This window comes from Anneissia japonica, unplaced genomic scaffold (genome assembly GCF_011630105.1).
Source record: "Anneissia japonica isolate Jap-2015-1 unplaced genomic scaffold, ASM1163010v1 scaffold287799_len804019_cov200, whole genome shotgun sequence".
NCBI lineage: Eukaryota > Metazoa > Echinodermata > Crinoidea > Comatulida > Comatulidae > Anneissia > Anneissia japonica.
The window spans coordinates 777,049-804,402 of record NW_022716884.1 but is presented as its reverse complement, the minus strand read 5'-3'; the positions used below and the strand labels follow the sequence as shown (position 1 = coordinate 804,402).

The 27,354-nt window shown below is 33.4% G+C and overlaps 2 protein-coding genes across 2 annotated transcripts in view; one reads left to right on the top strand and one right to left on the bottom strand.

Annotated features, from left to right (window-relative positions):
* Positions 1–416: 416 nt before the first annotated feature.
* The window catches only part of LOC117110035 (ester hydrolase C11orf54-like), a 31,394-nt gene continuing 4,456 nt past the window's right edge, over positions 417–27,354 (top strand). Inside the window, exons 1-6 of the mRNA XM_033252601.1 lie at positions 417–612; positions 7,759–7,857; positions 8,196–8,371; positions 10,139–10,306; positions 10,960–11,109; positions 18,328–18,441. Coding sequence (XP_033108492.1) covers positions 534–612; positions 7,759–7,857; positions 8,196–8,371; positions 10,139–10,306; positions 10,960–11,109; positions 18,328–18,441 — 786 coding nt within the window. The 5' untranslated portion in view covers positions 417–533. The remainder of the gene's footprint in view (positions 613–7,758; positions 7,858–8,195; positions 8,372–10,138; positions 10,307–10,959; positions 11,110–18,327; positions 18,442–27,354) is intronic.
* Positions 2,491–5,018, bottom strand: LOC117110036. Its single transcript, XM_033252602.1, has 2 exons — positions 4,215–5,018; positions 2,491–3,844 (listed from the first exon to the last, which is right to left on the bottom strand). Exons 1-2 carry the CDS (start codon positions 4,348–4,350, stop codon positions 3,651–3,653), a joined length of 330 nt encoding a protein of 109 aa, XP_033108493.1. The 5' UTR covers positions 4,351–5,018; the 3' UTR covers positions 2,491–3,650.

The following is a 27,354-nucleotide window of genomic DNA, read 5'->3' as shown; positions in this document are numbered from 1 at the left end:
TGTTAAAATCAGAAGCGTGTTAACTTATTAGGCAAATATTTTTACAAACTCAAAAGTGCACAATTTCTTCTATAAACGATTTATTCCTTTTGTATGACCCGTACGTATATTAGTGTTTAATATTATAGGCCTACATAGATTACTGTTTTTCCAAATTTCAGAAAATTATCGACGTCCCTGGTATATGCTGTTACGAAATATTGTAAAACTTAGTATTGTATGACATTTTGTATTTTCACTATTACAGGGAGAAAGTTCCCCTCCCTAAATCTTCCCCTGCCCTAACATTTGGAGACGAACAAAATGTCGGATGGCAACAGATGACCGGAAATGGTACTCACAGTCTTTGGCATAAATTTGATTATACTTTTCTTCTTTTTCTCCATCGGGCGCTATTTCAAAACAAAAAAGAACATAAATCTGGCAATCATGGGAGGCGGAGGATCATGAGATCACATGCGGGGAACCTCCTCTCTCTCCACTCCAGCGATTGCGCTTAATTTAAAGGTGTACGGTAAAACTGTTACCGTAAAATGGCACAAACAAGTGAAAAAGAGCTGAAAGTAGACAGTAGAAAACTATTTGTTCCTGATAAGCAAGAATTATGCAAAGGTAATATTTCTGCAGATCAATTTGCAGATAGCTAGAGAGAAATGAGAGTTTTAAGAAAGTAGGGCAGGGGCCTAGCTAGGACAGCCAAGGCATAGATAGGCCTAACTTACATCCGAAGCGGCCGCCAAGGCAGTGGGTGTACGGTATTGGCATAATATGAAACCAAACAATTGGGAAAAAATGCATAAAAAGAGATTTATAAAGCAATGCAGGTAATGAATTGGTAATACATGCATATTAAAATAGACATTTGAGAATCCTTTTGAATTGCGGACCACACAACATCACACAAGACCGCACGAAAGCAAAGCTTATTAAAATATTATTACCACACAAGAGTAGAAAACGGCTTGATTAAATAAAAACCACTTTTTATAGTGATTTTTCATGAATGAAACGCTAAATGCGTTTCTGCTGACATGTCAATGCGTTATAGATCCACAATGTCAACGCATTACTTACCGAGGCACGATGGCAAAACCAACAAAACAAAAACAACCCTCGATTTTTAACGGAATTTTGACGATTATCATTCTAAAAGTTGGTTTCTAGGCCTATGGATTATCAAGCAGTTTTCTACTCTCGAGACTCGTGTGGTAATATTTTTATCATTTTTGCATCAGTTTGGTCCCGTGTGGTGTCGTGTGGTCCTGTGCTGATATTTAGTAGAACCCAACTACAAGCGAGCATTTTGTACTCCATTGTGGATGCATCACCGGCGTTCCCATACACGTTGGAGTACAAAATGCTCGCTTGTAGTTGGGTTCTACTAAATATCAGCACACGCATTGACATGTCAGCAGAAACGCATTTAGCGTTTCATTCATGAAAAATCACTATAAAAAGTGGTTTTTATTTAATCAAGCCGTTTTCTACTCTCGTGTGGTAATAATATTTTAATAAGCTTTGCTTTCGTGCGGTCTTGTGTGATGTTGTGTGGTCCGCAATTCAAAAGGATTCTCAAATGTCTATTTTAATATGCATGTATTACCAATTCATTACCTGCATTGCTTTCTAAATCTCTTTTTATGCATTTTTTCCCAATTGTTTGATTTCATGCTTCTGTGTTTCTGTCCTGGGTGGGTATGTGTTTGTCTTTGTTCATGTTACAATTACCAACATTTTCACAAGTGCAAACAAACAGTACTCTTTTTTGGTACCCCCTCCCTCCCCTCTGAAAGTGTACAAAAAATGCTGATTTTGCAAACCATTCTCCATTTTTTGTGAAGTCAACTAAAGTAATAATTTTACCACTATTTTCCATATTGCATATTAGTCACTTTATTCACTTGTTCACTTAACTACTAGTAGGCCTACAAACAAGTGCCGGGAACCAATAAGGCCAAGGCCTGTAATTAGGCTCCCGGACTAATCTTAATTACTGTATTTAAATTAAACTTAAGTAATAATAATAATTAAAAAAAAAAAAAAAAAAAAAAAAAAATACAATGCACAGAACAAACAAGCCAAACCGGGAAGAACTGGACAAATTAAACAGATGAATTGAATGAGGAGCACTTTGGCCCATGTTGTCATGAAACATATCTATCATAACAAACTTAGTTATCATTATTATTATTTTTATCATAACATACTTAATTATCATTATTATTATCATTATTATTATTTACACACAGCGATATTTTCCGATAATTTGATTTTTTAGCTTAGTTTTAAATTGGTTGACGCGAGTAGCAAATTTAATTTTTTTAGGCAAGGAAGGCCAGTATTTAGGTCCATAGTGAAAAACAGTGATGGAGGGTTCAAATACAAGTTACAATAGCGCACCGTCTTTCGGATGAGACGTTTAAGCCGTTGGTCCCGTGTGCATTATGGCCCATGTGCATGTTAAAGAACACAGTACACCCTTCGGAAAAGAGTAGGGGATTGTACTGCCCAATCACTACCAGAAGGACCCCACTGGAAATAAGTCTTCTAGACTTTTGTGGGCTATCCTTGGTGTTTACACCGAATAAATCCAATCCAATCCAATCCAATGTTGATAATGTTAAACGACCCCCTAAAGGCTTTCATCATGATGTGGAAGGTAAATATATATTAAATAATAAAATAATATCAATTATCATCTAACAGTAAATCTCATTCACTATTGCCATTTTTTTAATGTATAATTTTATTCCGATTCTGATTTTTATATAGCCTATTGTAAAAATTTTATTTAACATTTAGTCATACTTTTATGTATAGGTCTGTTTGTGGAATGGAAATTCTACAAACAGGAATGCAGAATTATAAATTGCTACAGATCAAATTTATTATTTTTTATCAATACTGTAATTTTAATATCACAAATCAATTCTTAATTCATCATTCTTAAATCAATCTTTTATTTGTTAGTCTACAGTATGTAACTAAACTACACACTGTACATTTTAAAAAAATCAACACTATAATAGATACCAAATTACATTAAAGTTATATTAAAAATATTATTCATACATTTCTATATATTAAATTACAGAAATATTGTTTTTGTACTTATATAATAACTTATATCTAATATGTAATGCTGAACTCGCATACATTCTATACATTAAAGAAAATTTTTAACATGATAAACAGATACCAAATTAATTGTTTAAAAAGTCATTAGACAAATAGCCAAATCTTAATAAAAGCTGAATTTGGCTAAATATTTTCATTCTAATAGCAAAAAAGCTAATGGAAAAGCTATAATTCCTTATATTCTTTTGTTTCGGCTAATTAAATTTCTATTTGGCTAACTATATTAATACTGAATTAGCCAAATTGCTAAATATTGTTTTTGGCCAGCTTAAACTTTAAACCCTGCAAATTGATAATACATACATAATTATTGAATTTAAAAACTATTGTTTTACCATGGACGTCATTACTTACACTTACAGTAATATATGATTACATTTTGTACATCAAATCATCTGCCATATGCTTCAGAGCATTATATGTTTAAATAAATATTATAAATAAATAAATAAATATAGACCTAGCATGAACATCTTTGTGAGCAGCGGGCCTTATGAGTCGACTGGCTGCAACTAATAAGTCCCAATAGTTCTAGTCCCAGCGGCATATTCGTCCCAGAGCTTGTGAAGTCGGTTGACCTTCAGAGCTGCTGGAGCTTGTGCAGTCAGTGCTTCTTCTCTGTGGATCAATTCGGCGTTGATTGACACCGTCTGACTCCTCCTTTTTTCATACAATAACTGGCAGAGCATGTAGAACTGGATACTCACTACGAAAATGGTAAGATAATTAGTTAAAAATATTATTTATAGACAAAAATTAAATAAATTACTGAACTCGAGACATCTAACTTATTTAAAAATATTCTGCTGGGATTTTACTGCATATGTCGTTAGACTAAAATTAAAAATTGTAATTCCGTAACCATCCATAAATGATGCATAATAATTAATACTAAAAAAAACAACATAATAATTAATACTAAAAAAAAAAAAACATTGGTTCATACAATTTATGCATAAGTAAAAATAAAATAATTAATTTGTACTCTAGGTATACCTTGATGCCTTTGATCATTCATTTGGGAATTAGCGCATAGCAAATGTTATTTAATTAGTTGATAGAAAAAGAATTCTTACCATGCTTGGCTCTCTGATTGAGATGATGATGCCAACATTCCAAGTCATTATTTGTCTGTACACTCTGCATGTATTCAACCCAATCCTGTGGTGTGAAAATGTTCCCTTGAAGGCAATATGATCGAATGTGTTCCATTATCTACAAGATAGCCTGATTGTCGCCAGCTGATTCGAAGTCTGTCACCACCTTATGTTTGAATGTGATGAAAAAAAACTGAGTTTGTTATTGCAGCAAGCTGAGCACATTTGAATATTCTGTTCAAGTTAAGCTTGAGATTGGCCATATTTCCATTAGCCCATCTGATAGTATTAGAAACCTTGGCATTGTTTTTGATGAAAGGATGGCCATGTCAGACCATGCATCTTCAATTTGCAGGTACTTAATTCTCAGGAATATATCACTCATCTGAATGTATATTGATGAATCTGACCATCACTTGGTCAGAGCTCTTGCAACCTCCTGTCTCGATTACACAAACTTGCTTGTGTTTAGTTCTTCAGACAAGGATATGTACCATCTCCAACTTCTCCAGAAAATGGCTGCTCGGGTTATTTTCTGAGCACGTAAATTTCAACACGTCACTCCTTTCTTCCATAAGCTCCATTGGCTTTGTATACGTCAACGTACAGTTTAAACTCTTGGTAATCACTTACAAATGCCTTAAACACTGCTCCATCATACCTGCATTTCCATATATCAACTTCACAAGTATTCCAGATTATTGTGTGGGGTATTATATCACACAATAGATATTCTAATACGGTACATGAAATAAAGGGGTCAGAATTCTTGGAATTGAATGCATGTACTTCGTCGCAGCGTTACGAACACACAACCAAAACCAAAAAAAAAAGGTAACAAAAAATAAACTAAAGCGGACTAACACGATTTGGTTCGCTTGTCTTTCCTGCATTACTATTTTTGATGTTGTTTAGGTTCTTAAGGGGAAGGGGTAAATGCATTGTTTGGAGAGGGCTAAATGCATTGTTTGGGGAGGGAAGAAGGGTACTTAGAATATTGTTTCTGCAAATAAGGGGTAAAGTTTTGTTCAGTTTTTTTTTTCGTTTTAGTTGTGGGAAGGTGTAACATTTGATTCTTGAGGGAAGGGGAGAAAGGGAAATATTTTAGCTGTTTTGGGTTAGTTTTAAGTCCTTGTTATTCTTGTAATTTGATGTATCTTGTAATTATTTGTCTTTAAGTTTTGTGTTTCGAATGCACCTTTGTTTTTCAAAGTATGCCACTGATGTAAAAGTGCAAGTCCGAATAAATATTATTATTATACCACATCATTTAACTTCTTTATATACTTTTAACACTAAAGGGTTTACTGGGTGCGAAGCTTACTTAATTTAACCTATGATTTCTCACATAACGAATGAAAACAGTATTATATAATGAGAGGTAAAATATTTATCTTTCATTTGATTTTAGAAAATTATGAACGTTATAAAAATAAAAGATATAACTACTAAATAGGCGCCGGACCGATTTTGGCTTATGTGGACTTGGCAGGTAATTTTAAAGCCAAAATTATAAAAAAACTTTTTCCACTTTTTATTTTAAAAAATGAAGGGCAAACAAACAATTTATTTATTTATTTTTTGGCCTAATGCACTTTCTTTTAGTAAACAGTACATATGGTAAAATCAAGTGCACTAAACATAAATGAATTTTTGAATCTCTTTAAAATATATTCGATTAACAATCAGAAACAGGCCTAAAGTATTCTATTTCTCCACGCATTTTTTTGTATATTTTGTCACTGAACCAATTCTTACAGTATGATGGCATATATAACCTTAACTAATATTTTTACACTATAATAAAGAAGTTTCATCCCACGTTCTTTTAAGAACATAATAGGGTCTTGTTTTGTGAACTAGCATACCGTACTCGCGCGAATAAGCGCCCCGTTTGAATAAGCGCCCCTTTCGAATAACCGCCCCTCCTAACATGAAAATTTCCCTTAAGCGCCCGTTTGAATAAGCGCCCCCTAATAAGATTTTCTTTTTAGCAAGTCAATAATCCAATCAATCCTGGGACTGTGGTTGTTGGCATGATTTGAGCTGTAGAGTGGAAACACATTCTTCTTCAGTCAATATCAAAATGAGGATATTTCTCTTGGACAGATGAGTGCTCCAATCCCCGGTCCTACTCCTCTTTTTTTTTTTCGACCTTATAAGCACATTCTCATCTTAGTTTTCAAGAAAAATACAATGATTCCGCCATCCTGCTAATATCAATCGGTCGATGGCCAACAAGTTAACCACTACCCACCACTAATTGCATCTGCTATTTTGCTGTTATGTAAATATTCACGCATTCTTGTTATGAGCCATGTTCTCTGGACGATTATCTTTTCTAACCACCATTCCAATCTTTTCTAACCACCATTCCATATATAATCTTTTTTTTTCATTCAAAAAGTGCCTCTTGAATTTTTAATTATTAAAATAATTTCCCATAAGAACCCCTTGATTTTCATCTATTTCTAGATGAAAAAAAAAAATATTTCTAGATAAAAAAAAAAAAAAAAAAAAGTGCAAAAAAATATTTTAAGCGCCCGGGCGCTTATATTCGCGCGAGTACGGTATTCTTTTTTTTTTTAGTAAACTTTTTCTCATATATAATATGGTATATTATTCTCAGTGGTTGAATTATTACAGTATGATGGTAACACAATCTTATTCTTATAGTTACTGTATTTCGTTTTGGTAAGTTCAAATGTTGAGCCCCTATAAAGTTGGCCTGGTTGTCTGCATTTCTCTCTTCATATTACTGTTAGGCCTATGTTCTTATGCATTAAATGAAAGCATCGTAGAATGTTAAAGTATTCATTCACTATACAGTATGTCTACATGTTACATTTGTATTTAGCGAGTGTACTGTAAGTGTATTATTAATTGTGCATGCACCACCAGCGTTCCATACATTTTACTTATTGGCAGCCGGTCTGGCTGGCGGCCGCTTTGGCTTGTGGCCGCTTCGGTCCTACTCAACACTAACTAGGCCTAAAAAGTATAGGTCTAGGGGCCTAGCATATGAAGTAGATCTACTACTTTACTGATCTGTAGCCTTCACGGTTCGGGCAGAGCAAGGCTTTTTAATTTGACCAGACGTCCAGGGCTCTGCGCTAGTTTTCTTTAAATTTTTTATCATCTGATCAGTCCAGGTTTGGTTGGCCAAGTTAGCATGTGTTTGCAAGCGGGCGAACGGAAGTTTGAAGGGTCAGAATGGAATCAGTACGGCAAATACTGATGCGAAAATTAAGGCCTACCTAAAAATATTTCTAGCGCCTGGAATTTTGTCTAACTTTGAATCTCTGGGAACATAAGCCACTGATGATTCTCATTGTGGTTAATGTGCTGATGATTTTATGCAAATCCAAGGTTCTGATTGGTGGAGCTGGCTTTACCCCAGTCTTTATAAACTTTAGTCTCACAATTTTAATGATCTACGACTACAGGTTTTTGGAAGATTAACCTTTTCCTTTAATATTTTGTTTGATTTGTTTGTATTAATGTATTCATTTTTATTATTTAGTTCTTGTAGAAGGCTTGAAAGAAAACTTTGCGGATGCATCAGTCAGTGTTGTAGATTGTCCTGATCTCACTCAATTACCTTTCACATTAGCTTCACCAGGTAAGTCACACTGAGTTTTCTCATGTGTTGTGTTCTTGAATCTGTTCACCTGTTGAGTCTCACTTGTTAAGTTCAGAGGTTGTATATCCGAAGGTATTGACAAAGGGAGCAAATGGTGAGAGAGGGGTGTAATCTAATAGGAAGTTAAGGGAGAACAAGTTGGGGTAATAAGGTTGTAAGTGATATTTTTTCTTTAAACTACTCTTAGCAACTTTCCAGTGTTGGATGCAAAATATTACGGGTTTAAGGGCAGGGGGAGGGGGTGGGATGGCAAGCATGCATCGTTCATGCTGCAATAATTGTAATTATTGTTGATTTATTGATTGATTGATTGACAGGTCTCTGTGGTAATCCAAGATTAGCTGATGTTGGTGGCGTCCCTAATCTTATCCCACTTGCTAACAAAGAAAAAAAGTATGACATTGAGAAAGTTGCAGAACTGGTTGATTTACCTGGTGCATATGTTTTGGGAGCAGGAGCAGGTTGTTACCAGTTCTTCAATTTCAATTGTGAGGTAGGCTCTATGGCAGCTTTACATGATGTGGGCGGTGAAATACCCACTGCTTTGATTCTCAATATTGTATAACAACTAGAATGAAATTCAGAATTGTTGACCTTGTTGCACCACCACCACCACCCTCCCATGGACGTAGGCTGGTGGTGTGGGGTGTGAAGCCAACCTCCCCCCCCCCCACATTACTTTTACAGACATTCGACAGCAAGGTAGTTCAACTAACTGAGATGAAATACTAAAAAAAGTTTTCATTGGAATAGAAATTTAATTCCACATTCTCAATTTTTGCAACTTCAGGATGAAACCAGCCTACACCCCTGTCTTCCCCTTGTTATCTGGTTTTTTTTTTTGTTTTTTTGTTTTACTTTTATACATAAACCGTAATCCTCAGTGAATTATAAATGTCATAGAGGGACTTTCACCGAATTACTGAGTAGCAGCTTAGCTCAGCTGGTATTAGCTGCGGTGTGTCCACTGAAAAGGTCCCGGTTCCATTCAATATCGCTGTCTATGTTTCAGATGAAATTTTTTTATTTTAAATTTTTATTTATTCAAAAACCAACAGTGACACCACCACTAACAGGTTTTAAAACAATAAAATATAAATATACATGCCGATGTCGTTTTGCTTCAGGAGAAATAATAGGAATTGATGTTTGCCCTACCTGACCTGTTTTATAGTACTGAATTCTCAGTACATTCCCAAATGCTTGCGAAAAATATCTCATAAGAAATTCGGGTGAAAGTCAAACTCACAACCTCCAGATAACTAGTCTGGTGACTTAACCAATCGATCACCAAGTTTGCACTTGGTGGCTAGTGATGAATCCGATGCCCAAGTAGCACCTATGATTTCCTGTCTCTTATACCCATCTAGATGTGTATAAGAGACAGGGACAGAGCTCATTGGGTGGTCGCACTAAAAAGAATATAAAAATAGGCCCACGTCAAGCCAACACATGTCTGTCACTGTCCGAGAGTGTCATTTCTGGCCATACAGATGTTCCTATTCTTAAAAAAACCTCAGTTGGAAGGAGAAACACACTCTTGAACCCTTCCCCCAGCTTGGGCCTACGAGCTCAAGTCCCTCCTGTCGGACAGCTTAGCACCCCAATAAAATATATCCTAGAGCCGCCACTGATAAGCCATTGGTACTGATGTTAAAGAATGCGATGCAGTTTATGAAAAAAATAAGATTTGTTTGCGGTGTGCAGTCTGCCCAACTCGCTAGCAGAAGAACCCCACTGAAATTAAGTATTCAGACTTTTGTGAGTTAACTTTGATGTAATCCATACCAAATCCTCCTATCTTATCTCCAAGAGTATTCCTATATTCATCCTTCTATAACTGTTAAAATGTAAACATGCTGATTTCACCACTTGTGATTGGCATTGTGCAGAATTATATACTTAAGCTCTGTCCTCACTATAAAATTTTCATTGACAAAAAAAACAGTTGTATGCCCATATATAGTCATGATGTGCCTATATATGGTCATGATGTGCCTATATATGGTCATGATGTGATGTCATCATGACCATATTTAGGCATGTCACATGTTTTTGTCAAATAAAATTTGATAGTCTGGACAGGGCTTTAGATGCATGATCTGCATGGAGTCAGGAAAAAAAAAATCAAAGTAGTAAAACGTGTGGGATGGCCAGCAGGGATGTATCGTAAATCGTTGTGAATTATGAGTCTACTACTTAGTCCTACTAGCTACATTAATGATAACAAAGTATACATTCATTTATTTTATATGTCTAGATGATGGCAAACATAAAGACCAAAGGAGGTCAAAGTAATGAAAGGCGTAACTGCACTAGAATTTCAAAGGTCAACCCCGAAGATGGGTCATGTGTGTTACAGACATGTGAGACAACTTGTTTTTCTCTCATGGCTAACTTGTTCCTGTCTGATGGCAAACCTGGAAAGGTGAATAAAACTGGATTCAATATATATATTCTTAATTTACTTTAAATTGTTTTCTGGGTTTTCTATATACAAATTCTTTTTTGGTACTAGTTTTGTGTTTATGCTTTAATATACAGTTTATATAAAGAAATGTTTATATTATCTAACTATACATGTTATATATCATTAAATTTATCAAATGTTCTTTATATAAATTGTACAGTATGTTCAAACATTTATATATACAGTTGAACTTGTCTAATTTGGATCCAAAATGGCATTGAACAATTGTTTGACTTACAGATTGTTAATTAATACAAAATGCAACAATTTGGCATGTATAATAAGATCGACTTATAAATTGTTCAAGTCAGCCAAAGTCGACTTAGGCAAGTTTAACTATAAATTGTATATGCACATAATATGCATACATATGTATTTGTATATGACAAAATTATATAATAGTAAAAATATTAATAATAGTAATAATAATAATATGTACTTACTATGATTTCTGAGTGAAAACATGAACATTGATAATAAAAATGAGTGTTTCAAACTTGTTTACCACACTAGTTTTATCTATTGGAATATAGCGCCCCAAATGAACAAAAAGCGAGATGTTACTGTATATATGTTACTTGACTTATATCATAGAAATTCTATTTTTGAAGGTGATTAAAGTGAGGGCGAGTAAAAGAACAGGTGAGGAGAACTTTGTGACGTGTATGAGGAAGACTCTTGCTAAAAAGTATGGTGATAAAACAGTGGGGCTTGGAGGAACTTTTCTTATCGAGCAAGGAAAGGCAAAGTTCCATGTTATGGTAAGTAACATAACCACGGCAATAATACAGTGAATTCACCATATTAATAATTACGATAATAATAATAATTTTAAAATCATGTTGTCTTCATTAAAAATTTTTATCATTGTAAAACACCTAAAATAATCCTTGTCATTTGATTGGGGGATTTAGTTGTGACATTGAGTATTAATACCATTATTAGATATCAACATTTTCTATTCGGATCATTCTTCATGTATAATTCCATTTCCTTTCATGTTTGTTCCATTCATTTTGTTTAATTGCAAGCCTCCACCTAGTACAAGGTTTTCATTGGTTGAAAGATGATGGACTGTTTCATTTGGAAGAAAGGTAGAACTAACTTTGTTTTTTTATAAAATATCAAATGACAAGAATCTATTTTAGGTGTATTATAAAACAAATAATGTTTTTTTTTAGCTCCGATAAGGAGCTTTATGTGAGTACCCTGCTGATTGATTAGTAATAGGTAATAGATATTTTTCCTAATAGATCTTTTTTGTATGGGCAGCCGTTAGGGCCAATTATTTTTATTATTATTATTAGCAGCCAATTATTTTTATTATTATTATTAGCTGCCATGAGAAGCTCTAAAAACACTCGGCCGATTAATTCGGCGCCAGTTTTGAATCTGTCTTCTTCCCATTGCACTTATAACGCTATAAAGCATTTTACTAAAGAAAGAAATCAATTCTTGTACGTTGAAAATAACTTTTTTTTTCAAGATTAGATCTCTAGAGTGAGATTTCTTAAGATGGAGAAAAAAAAATAAATATAAGATTTATCTTCAGATTTAGCAAAGTGGTTTCACCTAGCATCTGATTGAAGAAGAAAATTAAAAAGAAGGTTATTGAGCAGTAAAAACTATATGAGTGTTTGAGGTAGAGAGTAATTGAAATTGCCCTGTGGCCTTCAATCTAAATCCCATTGCATTGACTTTGTAGTTCACATTTATAAGACAGTTGCCAGATAAATGCTATAATTTACTTAATTCTCAGGAAAATTCAGTATGTTTATCAATAGATACCATGGCGGTGACGGACAAAATAAGATTTTTTTTTTTTTAACTGAAATTAATTTACATGGCTGTAGGTATGCCAACAAATTAAAAATAAAATATTACATTTAAACTAAAGTCGCAACTCAATTACAGAACTATGGTATTTCAATGTTTATTGCAATGTCGCAATGTGCAATTTTTCTAACAATTAGTGAGTGGTGGGGTGGTGAGGAGCCTACTACTGATCTTCAGCTAATTTATTAGCTAACATTTTCATGTTTTTAAAGATTATAAATTAAATTTATGCAGGGCAAAATCCTACACTGCTCCTAAAACTATAAAATATAAGACCAAATCTTATACGACATATTCTTTCTTTTTTGAACTTCTTCAATATCACAAGTTTGTTTTACTGTTACTGAGAAATAACAAATTTATAATCTTCCACAATTATCAACAAAAATGTTGATTTTGCAAAAACCATTCTCCATTTTTTGTGAAGACAACTAATGTATTGTACTTGGTTACATAAAAATGTATATTATATGCATGATTACATTACAATTGGTTATAAAAATCTGTTATTTTAAATATTGCATGTTATTTTGAATCAACATTTTCATGCATATGGAAAAGTGTTCAAATTTGTCTACCCCCCTCCCCCAGCATACTGTTTGTACACTTGTGAAAATGTTTATAATTGTGAACAACCCCTAAGTGACAAATATAGTAGTGAAGTCATCCAAACGGCATTATATCCTTTCATTAAAAGATAAGTATTTTACAAGATAGTTTTTAGTTTTTTTTTTAGTTTTTATTGTGATATTTTAGTATGTTGGTCTGGTCTTGATGCAAAAGCCCCCATGGGCTACTTCTTTTATAGCTTTATAGACCAATACCAGAGTATACTGTCTCGGTAATGGGACTAAATATCAGTCTGACACTCCGTGTCATCTTACCTGAACTCAGTCATCATAGAGCATTACCTACGTGATTTGCCTTTGTTGTCTCAGCAATGCACTCAGCTGTGCAGGTAATACTTCCGGAAACTCAGGACCCATCTAATTATAATCTAAGAATCTAAAGAATTCTTTCTCCCAAAAGTTAAAACTGAAAGGTAGAAATATCTATATTAAATGTTGGTCTGTTCCAAAACTGGTAAGTGCTCCTCTCACAGTTGTCTGCGTGGCTGAGTTATCAATTTATGTCAGTAGCATCCCAAAAGGCCTACTCAGACAGAATTGTACATGATTTATTGTTGGGACAGTATTTAGGTTGTTTTGAGATTATTACATGTGCTTAAAATTCCATGACGCAAACTCTCCCCGACGCAGTATTTAACTCACACAGACCCAAAACAAAACAAATTACATGGGGCTGAGTCATACGACGTTATCTAAGTTGGCCTTTAGATGCTGAACTCCAGGGATGTTTACGCTGCTAGTGGATTTCTGAATCAAAGATCAAAATAATGACATTTAAATTAAAACAAAACAAGAAATTGTGTTAATCTCATTCAAATCGCTGCTGGAATTTCTTTGATGGTCAGAGGCAAATCCCTCTAAAACTGGCGTGTAAATTTTTAATCATCAATCATTTTAATGGCCGATTTCTACTGGATGCTGTGATTGCACACGGCTGTGATAGAATATAGAAACCTATTATATATTTCGTAAGTGTAAAACCCTTAGCATCAACATAATCCGTTACTTCCAGTTCCAATTAATTTTATCCATTTCTGGACAAATTTCTAGACTTCGATATTTAAATTTCACTTTACAAATAAATTGATACCAGAGGAAAATTAGACCCTGGGGAAGCTAATGCGGCTTAGTGTAAAAGGAATAATTCTAGTTTACTTGGTATTTAACGATTAATCAAATTTGGACTCGTAATTATAGATTCTGTTGCAAAATTGTATCAAGTACAACTGAAATATAGTTTTGCGTATTCTGGATAATCTTTCAATAGAGGACTTTTTTTTCGATAGAGCTTTTTTTTTTTTAATATTTTGCATTGGCAACTTTTACGATTTGAAATCTGAGATTTTAGGGGTGCCCCTTCTATTGGCTAGAGGCTTGGAGGAAACATTCTGTAAAGCTTGTGCATTATGGGATTTTAGTACGTTTTTGATTGATCTGCATCACAGGAAAGTACTTTTAATACATCAGGGTACAGTGGCTCAATGTTGGCTCCAGTGCCTAAAGAAACTTGGCTAGGATGCATGTTCTATATACCTGAATATATAAATATATAAAATATAATATTTGTACTGTAATATCATAAACAGTGTGTTTACCCGGAAGATTCATGATGACAGTAACACTTTGATTTATCTTGAGATCATTTTTAAGCATTAACCTACAATTATTGACTGAACTATTTTCTGATTAATGTTAGATGATTAATATCACTGTATATTTGTCTTGTTTGTCTTGTTTTATACTCTCTTACTTGCCAAGTAAACTACTCTTCATAAAACTTGCCTAATTAAAAAGTAGTAATTCCAATATTGATTTTTTTTTTCAAGTGTATTTGCTCAACAAAGAGTATAGTCCTGTATTTTTCCAGCCAGTTAGAATTTCCTTGCACACTGCCCTCTATTGATCTTATTCCCATTTCTAGGTAGATAGCACCGATTTTTAGTTATTAGATAGATAAAATGATTTTTAGTTATTAATGCAGGGTTAAACAGTAAAATTAGAGCTATCAAATGGGTAAAAGAATCACTTAAATCCAACATTTCCTTATGAAGTTAGAAGCGCTTAAACACACATCTGTTTATAGAACAATATTTGAGAAATCAGCCTTCAAACTTCATGATGTTGGGCATTTCTCAGACAGAAACCATCACCAAATTTTAAAAAATTGTTGTTTGAACATTGAAAATGGGGAAAATAACAGCATAGCATGATGTATCTATATATAAAGGTTAGTTTAGTGCAATAAAATAGATTTCAAAATTGTTGACATTCCAACAAGTTTCAGCCATTATCTCTGAAACACAATTTGCGATGAGTGACTGGTTTGGCTTGTCTTTGCCACACTTTTAGATTAAAATTTTTATTTATTTTATTTTTTTTGCCTTTTATTAAGGCGGGAATTAAAGATCAATGCAGGAGGGCGGAAAAAAAAATTAAAATTAAATTTTGACTTCTTGTTTAGCAAATGGTTTTGCCAAAAACATCCAGACGGAGGAGAAAATATGAATAAAATTTTATTGGGGAATGTAAACGTTATAGTAATGGGATGGTTAAATGCTTTGAATGTAAATGTTTAGGAAGACATCAGTTATTTTTGGAGATTTCAAGGCAGCCGATGCACTAATGGGCAAAAATAAAATTTTATTTGTATTTGAAATCATCATTATTGGCGGGCGGCAGGTTCGCTAAGAAGGTACAAAAACAAAGTCTTGGCTAATGTTAATGGTTCAAGTATGCACATGTGGCCTGGCCATTGTACAAATGTCAGAAGAAATTATTTAAATACTCTGTTGAAAAGATGGACCAATTTTAATAAATAAATAAAAATGTTTCACTTTTTAGGTAAATTACCTTTTTAGATGTGAATATGATTGAGGTTTTTTCTACAGAACCATTTCTTAATGTTGAAAGTTCAAGGATATACAGGCGGCCATTTTACATTGCACAAGCGTCAGTATAAAGACATTAATCAATTAAATGGTTCCCTCTTGAAAAGATGGATCAAAGTGTAATAGATAAGTAAAATATTATTGCACTTTTTTGGTAGATAACACTTGACATTTTAAAAACAATATAGAGAAACGTATTTTTAATTCTTGAAAAATGTACGCAAGTTTTATATGCCTTCGTGTCTTTACTTGACCAAGACTCCTGGAAGTAGCAGCCGAAAAGTAGCAAGTAAGCTAACATTATTACTGTCTTTGTTTAATAATTTATACTATAAATTAATATTTACATGTGTGTACTTTAACTTTTAACATTTAATGTTAAAAGTTAAAGTATACACATGTGTCCATTGTATTAGCATCAGCAAAAATATATTAATTTAATGGACCATCCTTCCAATAGGAAACTATTAATAGATAAATAATATTAATATGAGACAACCAAAGACAACTAGGGCTATGCACTGTATAGGATCTGTCTCTTATACACATCTAGATGTGTATAAGAGACAGATATTGGGTCTATACCCTAGCTGCACTAATGAGGCCTGGAAGGCCGAAATGGATCCGTCTGCAGATATTGGGATTCCTTCCAGTGGATGCTTAGTTTATTTTGTCGATTCTGATTGGATTTTCTCTACTGTTCCGTTTTAATATTTATTATATATATTATATAGTATATATTGCCCTGTGTGTAATGAAACACTTTTAAAAACAGGGTTTTAAGTACAAGGTATGCAGTGTTAGAATGAATAAATAACACAATGAAGACACAAGCATTTCTTTATAAACGTTTATTTACGATGACGTAGAACCTATGATAGACCTACTGAACTAAAAAAATATGCGAGATAAGTAACATGGGAACGTGCATTTAAAGCACCACACCAATATTTTTTTATAAGCACCGCCCCCGAATAAGCGCCGCACTGAAACCTCAAAAAATTTTATAAGCGCCGTGGTGCTTATTTGAGCGTTTACGTGGAAATAATAGTAAAGAAAAAAAAATAGTTACAGTAGAAACAGAGTCTTTAGGCTAATGACAGATCTAAATCTCAGTGATTTCCTCTTGAAGTTCACTCAAAATTCATCCTCATTTTGTACAGTGAAATTTACCGGTTTCAGGGCCTATTATTTTCTAGTTGTTGCTTTTGATGTGATCCCAACAGCTTTGTTGAATTGGTTGCAGTCATATGACAATAGTGGGGTTATATAATCTGGTGTTTTTGTTGAGGTGTGGGTTCTAAGCACTAATTTCAACTCCCAATATATTTCTTTTCCAATCATATTCCACTGACAACTTGCCTATCATTGTTATATGGAATTTGTACAATGTTGCTTTCGTTTGCTACGCAATTCATAATAAATTAGTGTGGCGCATGTCATATAGTACGTTCTTTAAGCCTTATGCCGATGGCTCTGTCAGTCTTATATGTGTTTTTTGACCAGGACAGTTGAACTTGTAACTTATATAACTTCACATCTTTGTTCTGTTTCAAAGTTTTGAATATTTTTTCTTTATTACCGTATTTATTCAAATAAATGCCATGCTTTGAATAAACTTCCCCCCACCCACGAATAAATTCCCCTTCCAAATTTCAAATGAACGCCTTCCTCGAATAATCACCTCATTTTTTCCACGAATACACGCCCCCTAATTGATTGTAAACAAAAGTAATGGAAGCACCATCATTCTCAACACATCCCAATTATGTTTTACAGTACTCCAATAGAATTTCATGTCTTTTAACCTGGTTGGGCCCAGGGTCAACAAGTCTTTACGATCACGCTTGAAAATTAAGAGGCGTTTACTTGAGTACATACGTATCCATTTTATACCAACAAAGGAACCCTCTCTCGAAATAAAATCCCCCTCAAAATGCCTTCTCAACTGTAAAGGCCTCAGGACGTTTATTTTAATAAATACAGTATATAGTTTTTGTTGGTTCAATAGAGTCATTCATTAAAAGCTTTTTCTATAGTATAAACTGATGACCCTCGCACATCAGTTCTTCTCAGAATCATCCATTTGGTGTACCGCAAAATGTAAGCTTATTGCCTAAATCAGAACTGTACTGGTACCGAGTTAACCTGTAGCAATGTGTTTATAATTTTTGAACAAAATGAGTGTTTAATTTACTTTAATTTTTTTTTTTATACAGAAAGTCACAAAATGCTCTTAATCTGAATTTATAATAATGATAATTATAAACGCTAATGTTATAATAAAACAGCAGTAATATTTAAAACTATTGGTTTATGTTTAGTAAGTAAAGGAAAACTAGTGGTATTGTAGAGGTTTGTAGAGATACACGTGTTAATAAATATTTTTGACCACAGTATATTTTTCAATGTACTCTGTACATAAAAGCTAGGTGTATGTTGCTGCAGTGACATTTAAAACTATTTATTACACAGTATGATTCTTCAGTGGGCACTGTTGATGTACATGAAAGCTTGTGTTAAATAAATATCTCAACTAGTCTTTAGTGTTACTTTTGCTTTATTTGTTTATTACAGACGAGTATGGTTCATCGTATTATTTATTGTCTTTACTATCTTTTTACAGCCTGACTATTCTAAGACTCCCCTGAACACCAACGATGATGTGAACAACTGGTTGAAATTTTACGAGATGATGTCTCCGTTAGTATGTTTCAGCTGTTTTCTATCACATGACCCTGTAAGTATATACATCTTATAACCGCTTGTCAATCAATGTAATAAGTTCTTTGTAGTTGAATTGCCCATCACATTATATTTATGTAATTTATGAGTAATGGCTCTTCTAATGTAACTTCATATTAGAAAAATATATTTGATTTCAGCTATATGATACCGCCGTGTCATATGTGGTCCTCAGTTACTTCATAAAAAATTGCTAGGATTATCCAGCTTCTTTGTAATTTTTTTTAGTTACTGCTGCCCTTTCAGTTTTTCCCTGGGCACATGTATACATTTACCTCATCTGTAATGTTTTGTTTCTTTATAAATGTGTCATTTCTCTTTATAGTTGTAATTTTGCTTTACAGCTCGAAACAGAAGTGTCACGTTTATAAAGAAATGTGTCAATACTGTTTTTAGATGTGACTAGGTCACAACTAAAATGAGAATTGATGCATTTGTAAATGTGTCAATTCCCTTTTTACTTGTGATCTTGTTGACTCAGACTTTGGTTTTCTTGGTAATACATGGAGTTTGTGTTTTTGCACTGAAGTATAATGTCCTCCTTAGAGAGTTGAAATTTGTAAATGTAGTTTAACTTCTTAACTTAAGTTTAACTTAACTTTAACGTCTAAGCTTCATTGATCCATTACTGTACAATAACATTATAATGCAATGCACTACAGTAATACCAATATTGTCTTTTTTTAATAATAATACAAAATTTCGAACAATTATACTGTATTGCATGACTTTTATTTGTTTTGTCTTTAGAGTATTTGTTTATATCTTGTGTTTTTTTGTATAGTATGAAATAAAATGATTACATTATCCTCATTTAATTGATATGCTAGTACTCTAGATTGACATTTATTATGGCCAATTCGTGTCTGACATATAATCCAACAGATTTTGACACCTAATAAAATTATTGCGATAATAATCTGTTAATACACAGCGCTATATTACCTGGATTACACTATTAGTGTCACCCCATGTTATCAAATACATAAACAACCATACCCATCCACTCCGCTCCCTGTGGAGAATTCGCAATCAGGCAGCTGTGTATTCAGCCTACAAATAATAATACTGCACATTAAGACCGCCATTTTCTACCAGGTACCTATACTATACTCTTGAGTGATGATAAACTCAAAACAATTTCATTTATTTCCATCCCCTAATAATATATGTAGTTACACGAATTTATACAATATTTACAAGAATTCAAAATGAATCCAACAGTTTTTAGAAAGATGCCTCAAAAGTGAACTTAATCACTAGCAAAATTGGGCTTTGCTTCTTAAAAAAAACACTGGTTTCAAAACAAAATACAATTTAAAGGATAGTATATATAATGTTCAATGTATTAAAAAGATTGTAACTAAAATAATTAATCAATCAATTAGGGATTTTTAAAGCACCAAAATATTCATGTTTCTGAGAATACTAACAGATGGGTTTTAACATTTTTAACATATTGTAGATTCTACCATAAATGGCATACATCTATACTACTGCTATAGCAGTAGTATAGATGTATGCCATTTATGGTCAGAAGTAAGCTGATTTTCTCTTAACAGACCTAAACAACATTTAATGGTATACGAGAGATACTGTAGTTAGAAGGACACCATTAACTTCTCTTTTAGGGAAACAGATTTACATCGTGGCACATTACTTTGGTTTAGATTGATATTGTTCTCGTCAGCCGATTTGCCAAAGTTGTTCAGCTCTTCTTCTAGGTTTATTGGGTAATCGACTCTTGATTATTGTGATGTTGTTAACGTCCTTGAAGGTGTGAATGGGTGATTCTCTTTTGCATCATTAACCATTGCTAAGAAGCAGAGTAGTCCTAATTTACATTAAATGGAATCACCCTCAGTCGTTAGATTTAATCTACTTTGTTGTTCGTCTTTTACGTAAGCCATTCTGTGATACTCAATCTTCGTTTAACAATATGCCAACTGTCATCATCGGCCTAGCGTAAGCTAAGATTTCTAGTGTTCAACATGTATACCAAACTTGCGGAGGAATTAAAAACCGGGTGATTATGGCACCAGGGGTGGCACCTGTTGGGGCTTTTCCAGAAGAAACACATTCATCGGGGAGAAGAAAAATTGTATGTATTTTTTACATATTAAAATTGATTAGATAAGCCTATGAAACCCCTAAATTATAAAGCCGGTTACTCACTGCGTGCGACGGCGACGCAACAGCAACGCAACAAAGAACGCACATGAAGACGCGGACCCAACAGATCATCTTTTTAATGAGGATGCGTTCAGATTGCCACTGACAATCAGCAGACGGCGTTGCGTCGTCTATCGCTCGTCAGCAGTAACTGTGGATTCGTCGTGTGACAGTCGTACGATGCAGTGAGTGTCTGGCTTTTGTTTTCGGGCGCTTCACCCCTGGATCACTTCCGTGGGATTTTGAGTGATGTCCGAACACACCAACTTACACTCTCGTCGGGAAGTCAGAGGTAACCCTTTAGAAGCTCTGAGATTCTAGCCATTTTAGAGACAATGAATGTGGTGCTAGCGAAAAATATTTATGGATTGCGGATTGGAAATTATGTTAAAGTTAAAATTATGATGTAAATATTTTAATTTTGAATAATAATAATTTGAATAATAACCAGTGGTTTTTATTATGACTAGAGACAACACATCTAATGAATATGTGGTCTAATAAATTTAAAAGGAACAATATTTGTTATTATATTTTTATTTTAATCAACATTACAGCCATTTAAGCAGCATGCATATTGAGCAGCATGCATATTGAGGTATTGCATGATGATTGACGATCAACAATAATGCATATTGTTGATCGTCAATGTCAGGCAATTGACGATCAACAATATGCATTATTCTTGTCCCATTGTAAACATGAAAAATTTCATATATATTCAGCAGCAGTTCAATTTAATATATTCAGCAAACAATTATAATATCAGTATGGCAATACCAAGGTCAGATTAAAAGATAAAAATAAATTACATTAAAACTAATATATATAAACTCAAAATACACTTGTTGCATTACAATTCAAAGCATTTGAGCAATAATAATAATAATGGTAGACTTATATAGCTCATATTGTTAAGCCCTCTGTGTGCTTCACATTATCATTATCCCGGCCATTGGATTAAGTGCTTTTAGAAGCCAACCCGTTACCGCCGCGCCAAACCACTTCTAACATGTGATAATCAATGTGACAATCAAGCTTACGGTTTTCGTTAAATTTATATCAGTACATGCTATCATTCTAAATTTCTTTTTCAAACTTTCTCATCCCTACGATCGTCTCAAATTCATTTGTCTTGGTGAAAAGGAAGACAAATTATTCTCCCCTGTGTTTATTTTAGTTTATTTCCGAGCTATATTTTTGAACTTGATTTTTGTACATTTAAATCGTTTGATAATCTAATGTAATTTTGAATTTTTACTTTTTTATACATGTCCTCATATGTAATTTGAGTATTTATATATTCATTTGGTTTTAAAAAGTATTTTATTGTGTGTAAATTATGGCATTTAGCAATGTTATACTACTGCTGTATCTTTTTTATAAAATTTTTTCTCTTGATTTTAAGCATTTAATAATAATAATAATAATAATAATAATAGTAGTAATAAAAATAATAATAATAATAATAATGGCATCGCATGTATCCATCTCAGAGAGCTGCTTTTACATACTTTTTTTTACAACTGTTTTGTAAGTGTATGAAGAAGAAACATTAAAAATGGGAGAACCACGATAAAGACAAAAATAAAATTCAATGTAACAAGCATCAAGGTTTAAAAAACAAAGTTTTGACTAAAAATGACCCCAAAATGGGCTGGATTCCAGCCTAATGGGCATTCCTGATGCTCATTAATTTTTACTTTTCTTGTTCTCCAATCATTTTTGTATTGCTTGTGCATGTTGAGCATCGAATAAATTCAATCAATCAATTAATGAACATACTTTACATACCGTAATATTATAACACACATAATACATACATTTTGTGGCAATCTTATTGAGTGTTTTTCCTTATTTTTTGTGATCTGCCTGTCTTTTGTCTTGAGCAATATTCACCTTATTCATGCTATTGGTTGTTTTTCTTATTGTTGTTTTATTGGTATTTTTTTAAATTTTGTGCGCTTTTTATTGTGATTTTTCTGGCTGATTGTTTGTTGTAATTTCTTTATTGTTTTTCTTGGTGTAAACTTCAGTGTAATTCTGTATTTTTAAATTTTGTGTGCATCATTTGTATTTTTTCTGGCTGTTTGATTGTTTGTTGGAATTTTAGTGTATTTTATAATGTTAACATCAATGTAATTCAGTTTTTGTATTGCGATGCTAAGTTTTAATGTTATTTGGTACTTAATTACTTATAATTTAGAATTGTCATCTAAGGCATATGTGGTATAGAATACATTGCAATCTCCTGAATGTGCTAAGACCTGGGTGGAGCTCGAAAACTACTCAAACATCATTGGTTGGACTGTGGAACTGTGATATTAATATTTTTATTCATTTGTGGTCATTTTTATGATTTTATTTGTGGTTACAAAAATGCCATTGTTTTAATATGAAACATCTTTCCAAACATACAATAATAGAATATTAATAATTCATTTATCATAAATTATTATTTTTTTTATGATTAATATTTGAGATTGCATACGTGAAATGAAAAAAAGATTTTATTTGGAAGACGAGCTCAAAACTGTGTTGTTTTTCATAATTTGTAAAGATAGTAACAACACAAACTGATCCAATGCATGCATGCTTGAAGACGATTAGAATTCCTCCATGAATAGATACAGTAAACACACGCTTATAACCTACATATTTCAAGTCAGCCTGAATAAGTTTATGTTATTGGATGTTTAGTGGGAATTTAGGCCGTTTAGGTTCATAATTAGGTTCTTACTAATTGTGGGGTTAAGTCGTTTGCTACTGATAATAGTACTATAATCTCATTATTTCAGTCGTGTGACAGAAACTACTAAATCATACAAAATCCCTGGAAATATAGTACGTTTTCCACAGTTACTCATCATGTTGAACGTTTTACTTGCCTTATGCTCAGTGCTAAATTTTTTTTAATCCGAAACAGGCCTACGAACATAAACGGTAGCCTAACTCAATGATTTGGGTTCTTTGGAATTAGAGGATGTATATTAAAACATTTTTAAATACAGTAGAACCCCCTCCTTTGGAACACCCCTATTATGGGGGCACTTTTTTCAGGCATGAAACAAAGAAATATTTTAGCACTATAACCAACACAGATTCAGGGGCCCCTTATTAAGGGGACATTTTTTTGGTCCCGATGGTATCCCCTTATGTGTTATACTGTAAATTGTTAATAGGTAAGAAAGTCATTGGATATAAAGCTTGGCTTCCATACAATCGCTGCAGCATTTTCACTGCAATCTTTGCACTGCGTAGCTTTCCCCGTCACAATCGGGAACATTCCTTGATTTAACAGACCAATCAGCGTCATCAGATGCGTGTAGTGATTGTTATGGAAACCAGGTTTATTGTGAATTAGTAGTACATTTTTTAACTCGTATTATTCCTGCTTTTGAACTGATCCGAGCCTGTTTCATTCACCGAATGTACAACATAGATACTTGACACCTTTACTAGTTATGCAGTGAAATGCTCATGTTGAGGGATTTGCATAGCTTTGTATGGTGTAACCATAATTTAAAATATTTTCAGTGTAATATCAGCATTTTTATGATTCTGTGATGATAATACAATGGTCAAACTTTCATATAGCCATGCCTTCCAAAATAACTGTCTCAAAGTTAAATTATGTTTAATGAAATACAGATTATATACTATATTTAAAACATTCCCAACTATGCTTGATCTGTACTGTTTACAAAAATTTGTTGAAATTTGTCACCATGTGAAAGTACAGGAGGCCTAGAATTTATAGTTTTGTATTGATTATTCAAGCTGTGTAAGCTGGTCTACTCCTCGAGGGCTTTGAGTATAAAGCACTATATAAATGGAATTACGTTAGATATTGACCAAATTCAATTTTCAGAAATTTGTGTTAATTATGCAATATTTATAATGTTCAGTTGACATAGATTTGAAATATTTCCTGAAATTTAATTATACAATTCAAGAGAACAAATCTGTGAAGACTACGGCGAACTATAAACAAAATCACAGATGTTTTCATGCATGTTTTCTTCATGACGATTACATCTAAACTAATTGTGATTGGTCAACTAATTTTAGGGCAGTAAAATTTGTGTGCAACGTATGTTAAACCATTTGTGAAACTAACCATAATTAGGTTTTTATTAATTTTGAGGTTTAAACATTTGCTAGTACTTTAAACTCACTACTGTAGTTCACTCAGGTAACAGAAACTAATACATAACACAAAATCCAGGGAAATACAGTACGTTTTACACAGTTTATTTATGATGTTAAATGTTCTGCTTATCCTACAAAGCATTAAAAGGTAACTTAACCCATTCAACTTTGGTCAAATCTTTAATAAAACGAAAACTACATGGGAGCTAGATTTATAATGTAATAGGCAACTCAATGGATCAGATATAGTTTGTAATGTGATATGATGTGTGCTCTTTTCGGAACGCAGTAAATGCTATTATAAGTAAATCGTGACGTCATCACTGCAACTCCCAATTTTATTTGCCTATCCCCCACAGTATGGTAATTTTTCACTTAGTGTACACTTTGCTTGATCTTTTTTTCGGTTCGTGTTTAAAAGTTGAAAACAACTTTTACAGTATGTATCATGCACCGCGATGAAAATTGAATTTTAATTGGAAATTGCTTTCGTAAAACAAGGTTGATTAGAACCCACAGAAAGTTACTTCAAATTCAGTATTAAGTATGAACAATTAAGGAATTTCTTAACCTAATACCCTAAAAATAAACAAACTTAATAGGAATATTCTAGACCTATTTTAAAGACACAAGGAACAAAATTTAAATCTAGGCCTACGGCTAGGCAGGAGGCCGCCAAGGCCTAGCCTAGCTGTAGCCTAGGCTAGTTAAGAAATCATCACTTTAAGAAATGTTTATTTCTTTGACGATTGTCTATCAAAATTGCATTACAAACAAGTTCTTCAAACACAATAGTTATTTACTGCTGATGTGTAATATCGCTAGCTCTGTGAGTTAACATGTACTGCAGGAGCACAAATCAGCATACGCACAGCTAAATGTAAATACGCACACAGTATACTAACCATATCACCATAGCAACCGATAACTGCATGCTACATAACAGTCGACTGTCAACTAACATTAAAAGACATTATATTATAAAGCAATTAGTATAGCTGCATACATCATATTTTTCTAATGGGTCCACAAAGGATGGGGTCCACATTTTGAAAAATGGGTCCAAATTATGCAATTTCATACATAAAATGAGTCCAGATTTCTCATATTTAGCCTAAAATGGGTAAAATGTCCCAAAAATTGGTCCAGATTTTTCATATTTTTGTGTAAAATGGGTAAACCTTTAAGAAAATGTGTCCACATTATTTGAATTTACGCGTAAGTTGGGTCCACCCTGATATTAGACTAAGTGACACTTTATAGGAGAATTTTTTTTATTTATTCGGCTATTCATATAGCACCTTTCTTTGCAGATGTGAAGAGCTTCTGTCCCCACTCATTGGGTCTACATGCTTATTGCTGTTGTAATAAGTGCAGGAGCAGGCAACCCCACCAGGTACCCATTTATGCTCCTGGGTGCAGTGAAGCAATGCAGATAAAGTGTCTTGCTCAAGGACACTAGCGCAATGCACAGCAAGCGATTGAAACCCTGACCTCATGGTTTGGAAACCAAACCATTCTCGCTGCGCAAAACCACTTGATTGAGATATCCTCCGAAGATTGTCTTTTTACTTTTGATTAATTTTGTCAAATTGACTTTTTCATTGTATTGCGTGCATTGTTATCTATGTTTCCAAATAAGGATGATCGATTGATTGAGTATACAATTGTTGTGAAGCCGGAGAGCAGGGTTTACTTACCTAACAGTACAACACACAATTGTCCACTTCACATTAAGAAAATTTGATGAATATTTAAAAAATATTGAAAGGAAAGAAAGTGAATATGGTTAGACAACAAAGTGTTGCCGGTGTCCTTGTTTAGAAGTACTCAAATATTTTTGCATTTTCTGGAGCAACCTCATAAGTTTATATTGATTACACTGTTGATTTGCAAGTTAAGAAAAAACTCAACACGCCCTGAAGTTATCATCGACCTTATGAACACGTCTGAACTTGTCAGAGGCTAGTGTATTCTACATTTGTCTCCTTTACCACCGGATCACTGCAGCCTACAATTGAGAGTGAATATATGGTACTATAGACATGAATATTTATTATTTATTTAATATTTAGATGCAAGGCCCATTATATGCCATTACCAAACTTAAGTGGAAATCCTTTTACTTTTAGGGAGTTTATTGAAAAAAAATCTGGTAAACATTGACAGGAATTGTACCCATACCTTGAGATTGCAGGGACAGATAACAGTAAAAAATCTGGGTTGGGCCATGCACTGTATGAAGTACCAAGCCCCCTTGGTGGTGAGAGGATGATGTGGTATAGTTAATTGTCAAATAAAATCAATACAAACTACACAAATTACAACTTTTTCAGAGTTATCATGCAGCCCTTTCATTATTTCCTTTTCACTTCCCCTCTTCTTCCATTTCTATCCTTCTATCTCTCTGGACTTTTTTTGAGGTGGGGGGGGAGGGGGTAATGTAGCCCCATTTCCCCTCTTGGATTCTTCTCTGGATTGTGCAGCAAGCAACCTAGCCACTAAGGTTTAAGACTATGTAATGTTTTGGAATTGATGAAGAAATCTTTTTGATATTCTTTTTACTCTCTTTGTTAGCTGAATC

Coding starts and splice junctions, on each gene's coding strand:
- LOC117110036 (XM_033252602.1), bottom strand. CDS start 4,350: ATGGAACACATTCGATCATATTGCCTTCAAGGGAACATTTTCACACCA. Junction 3,845..4,214: donor CAATCAGAGAGCCAAGCATG/GTAAGAATTCTT, acceptor CCATTTTCGTAG/TGAGTATCCAGTTCTACATG.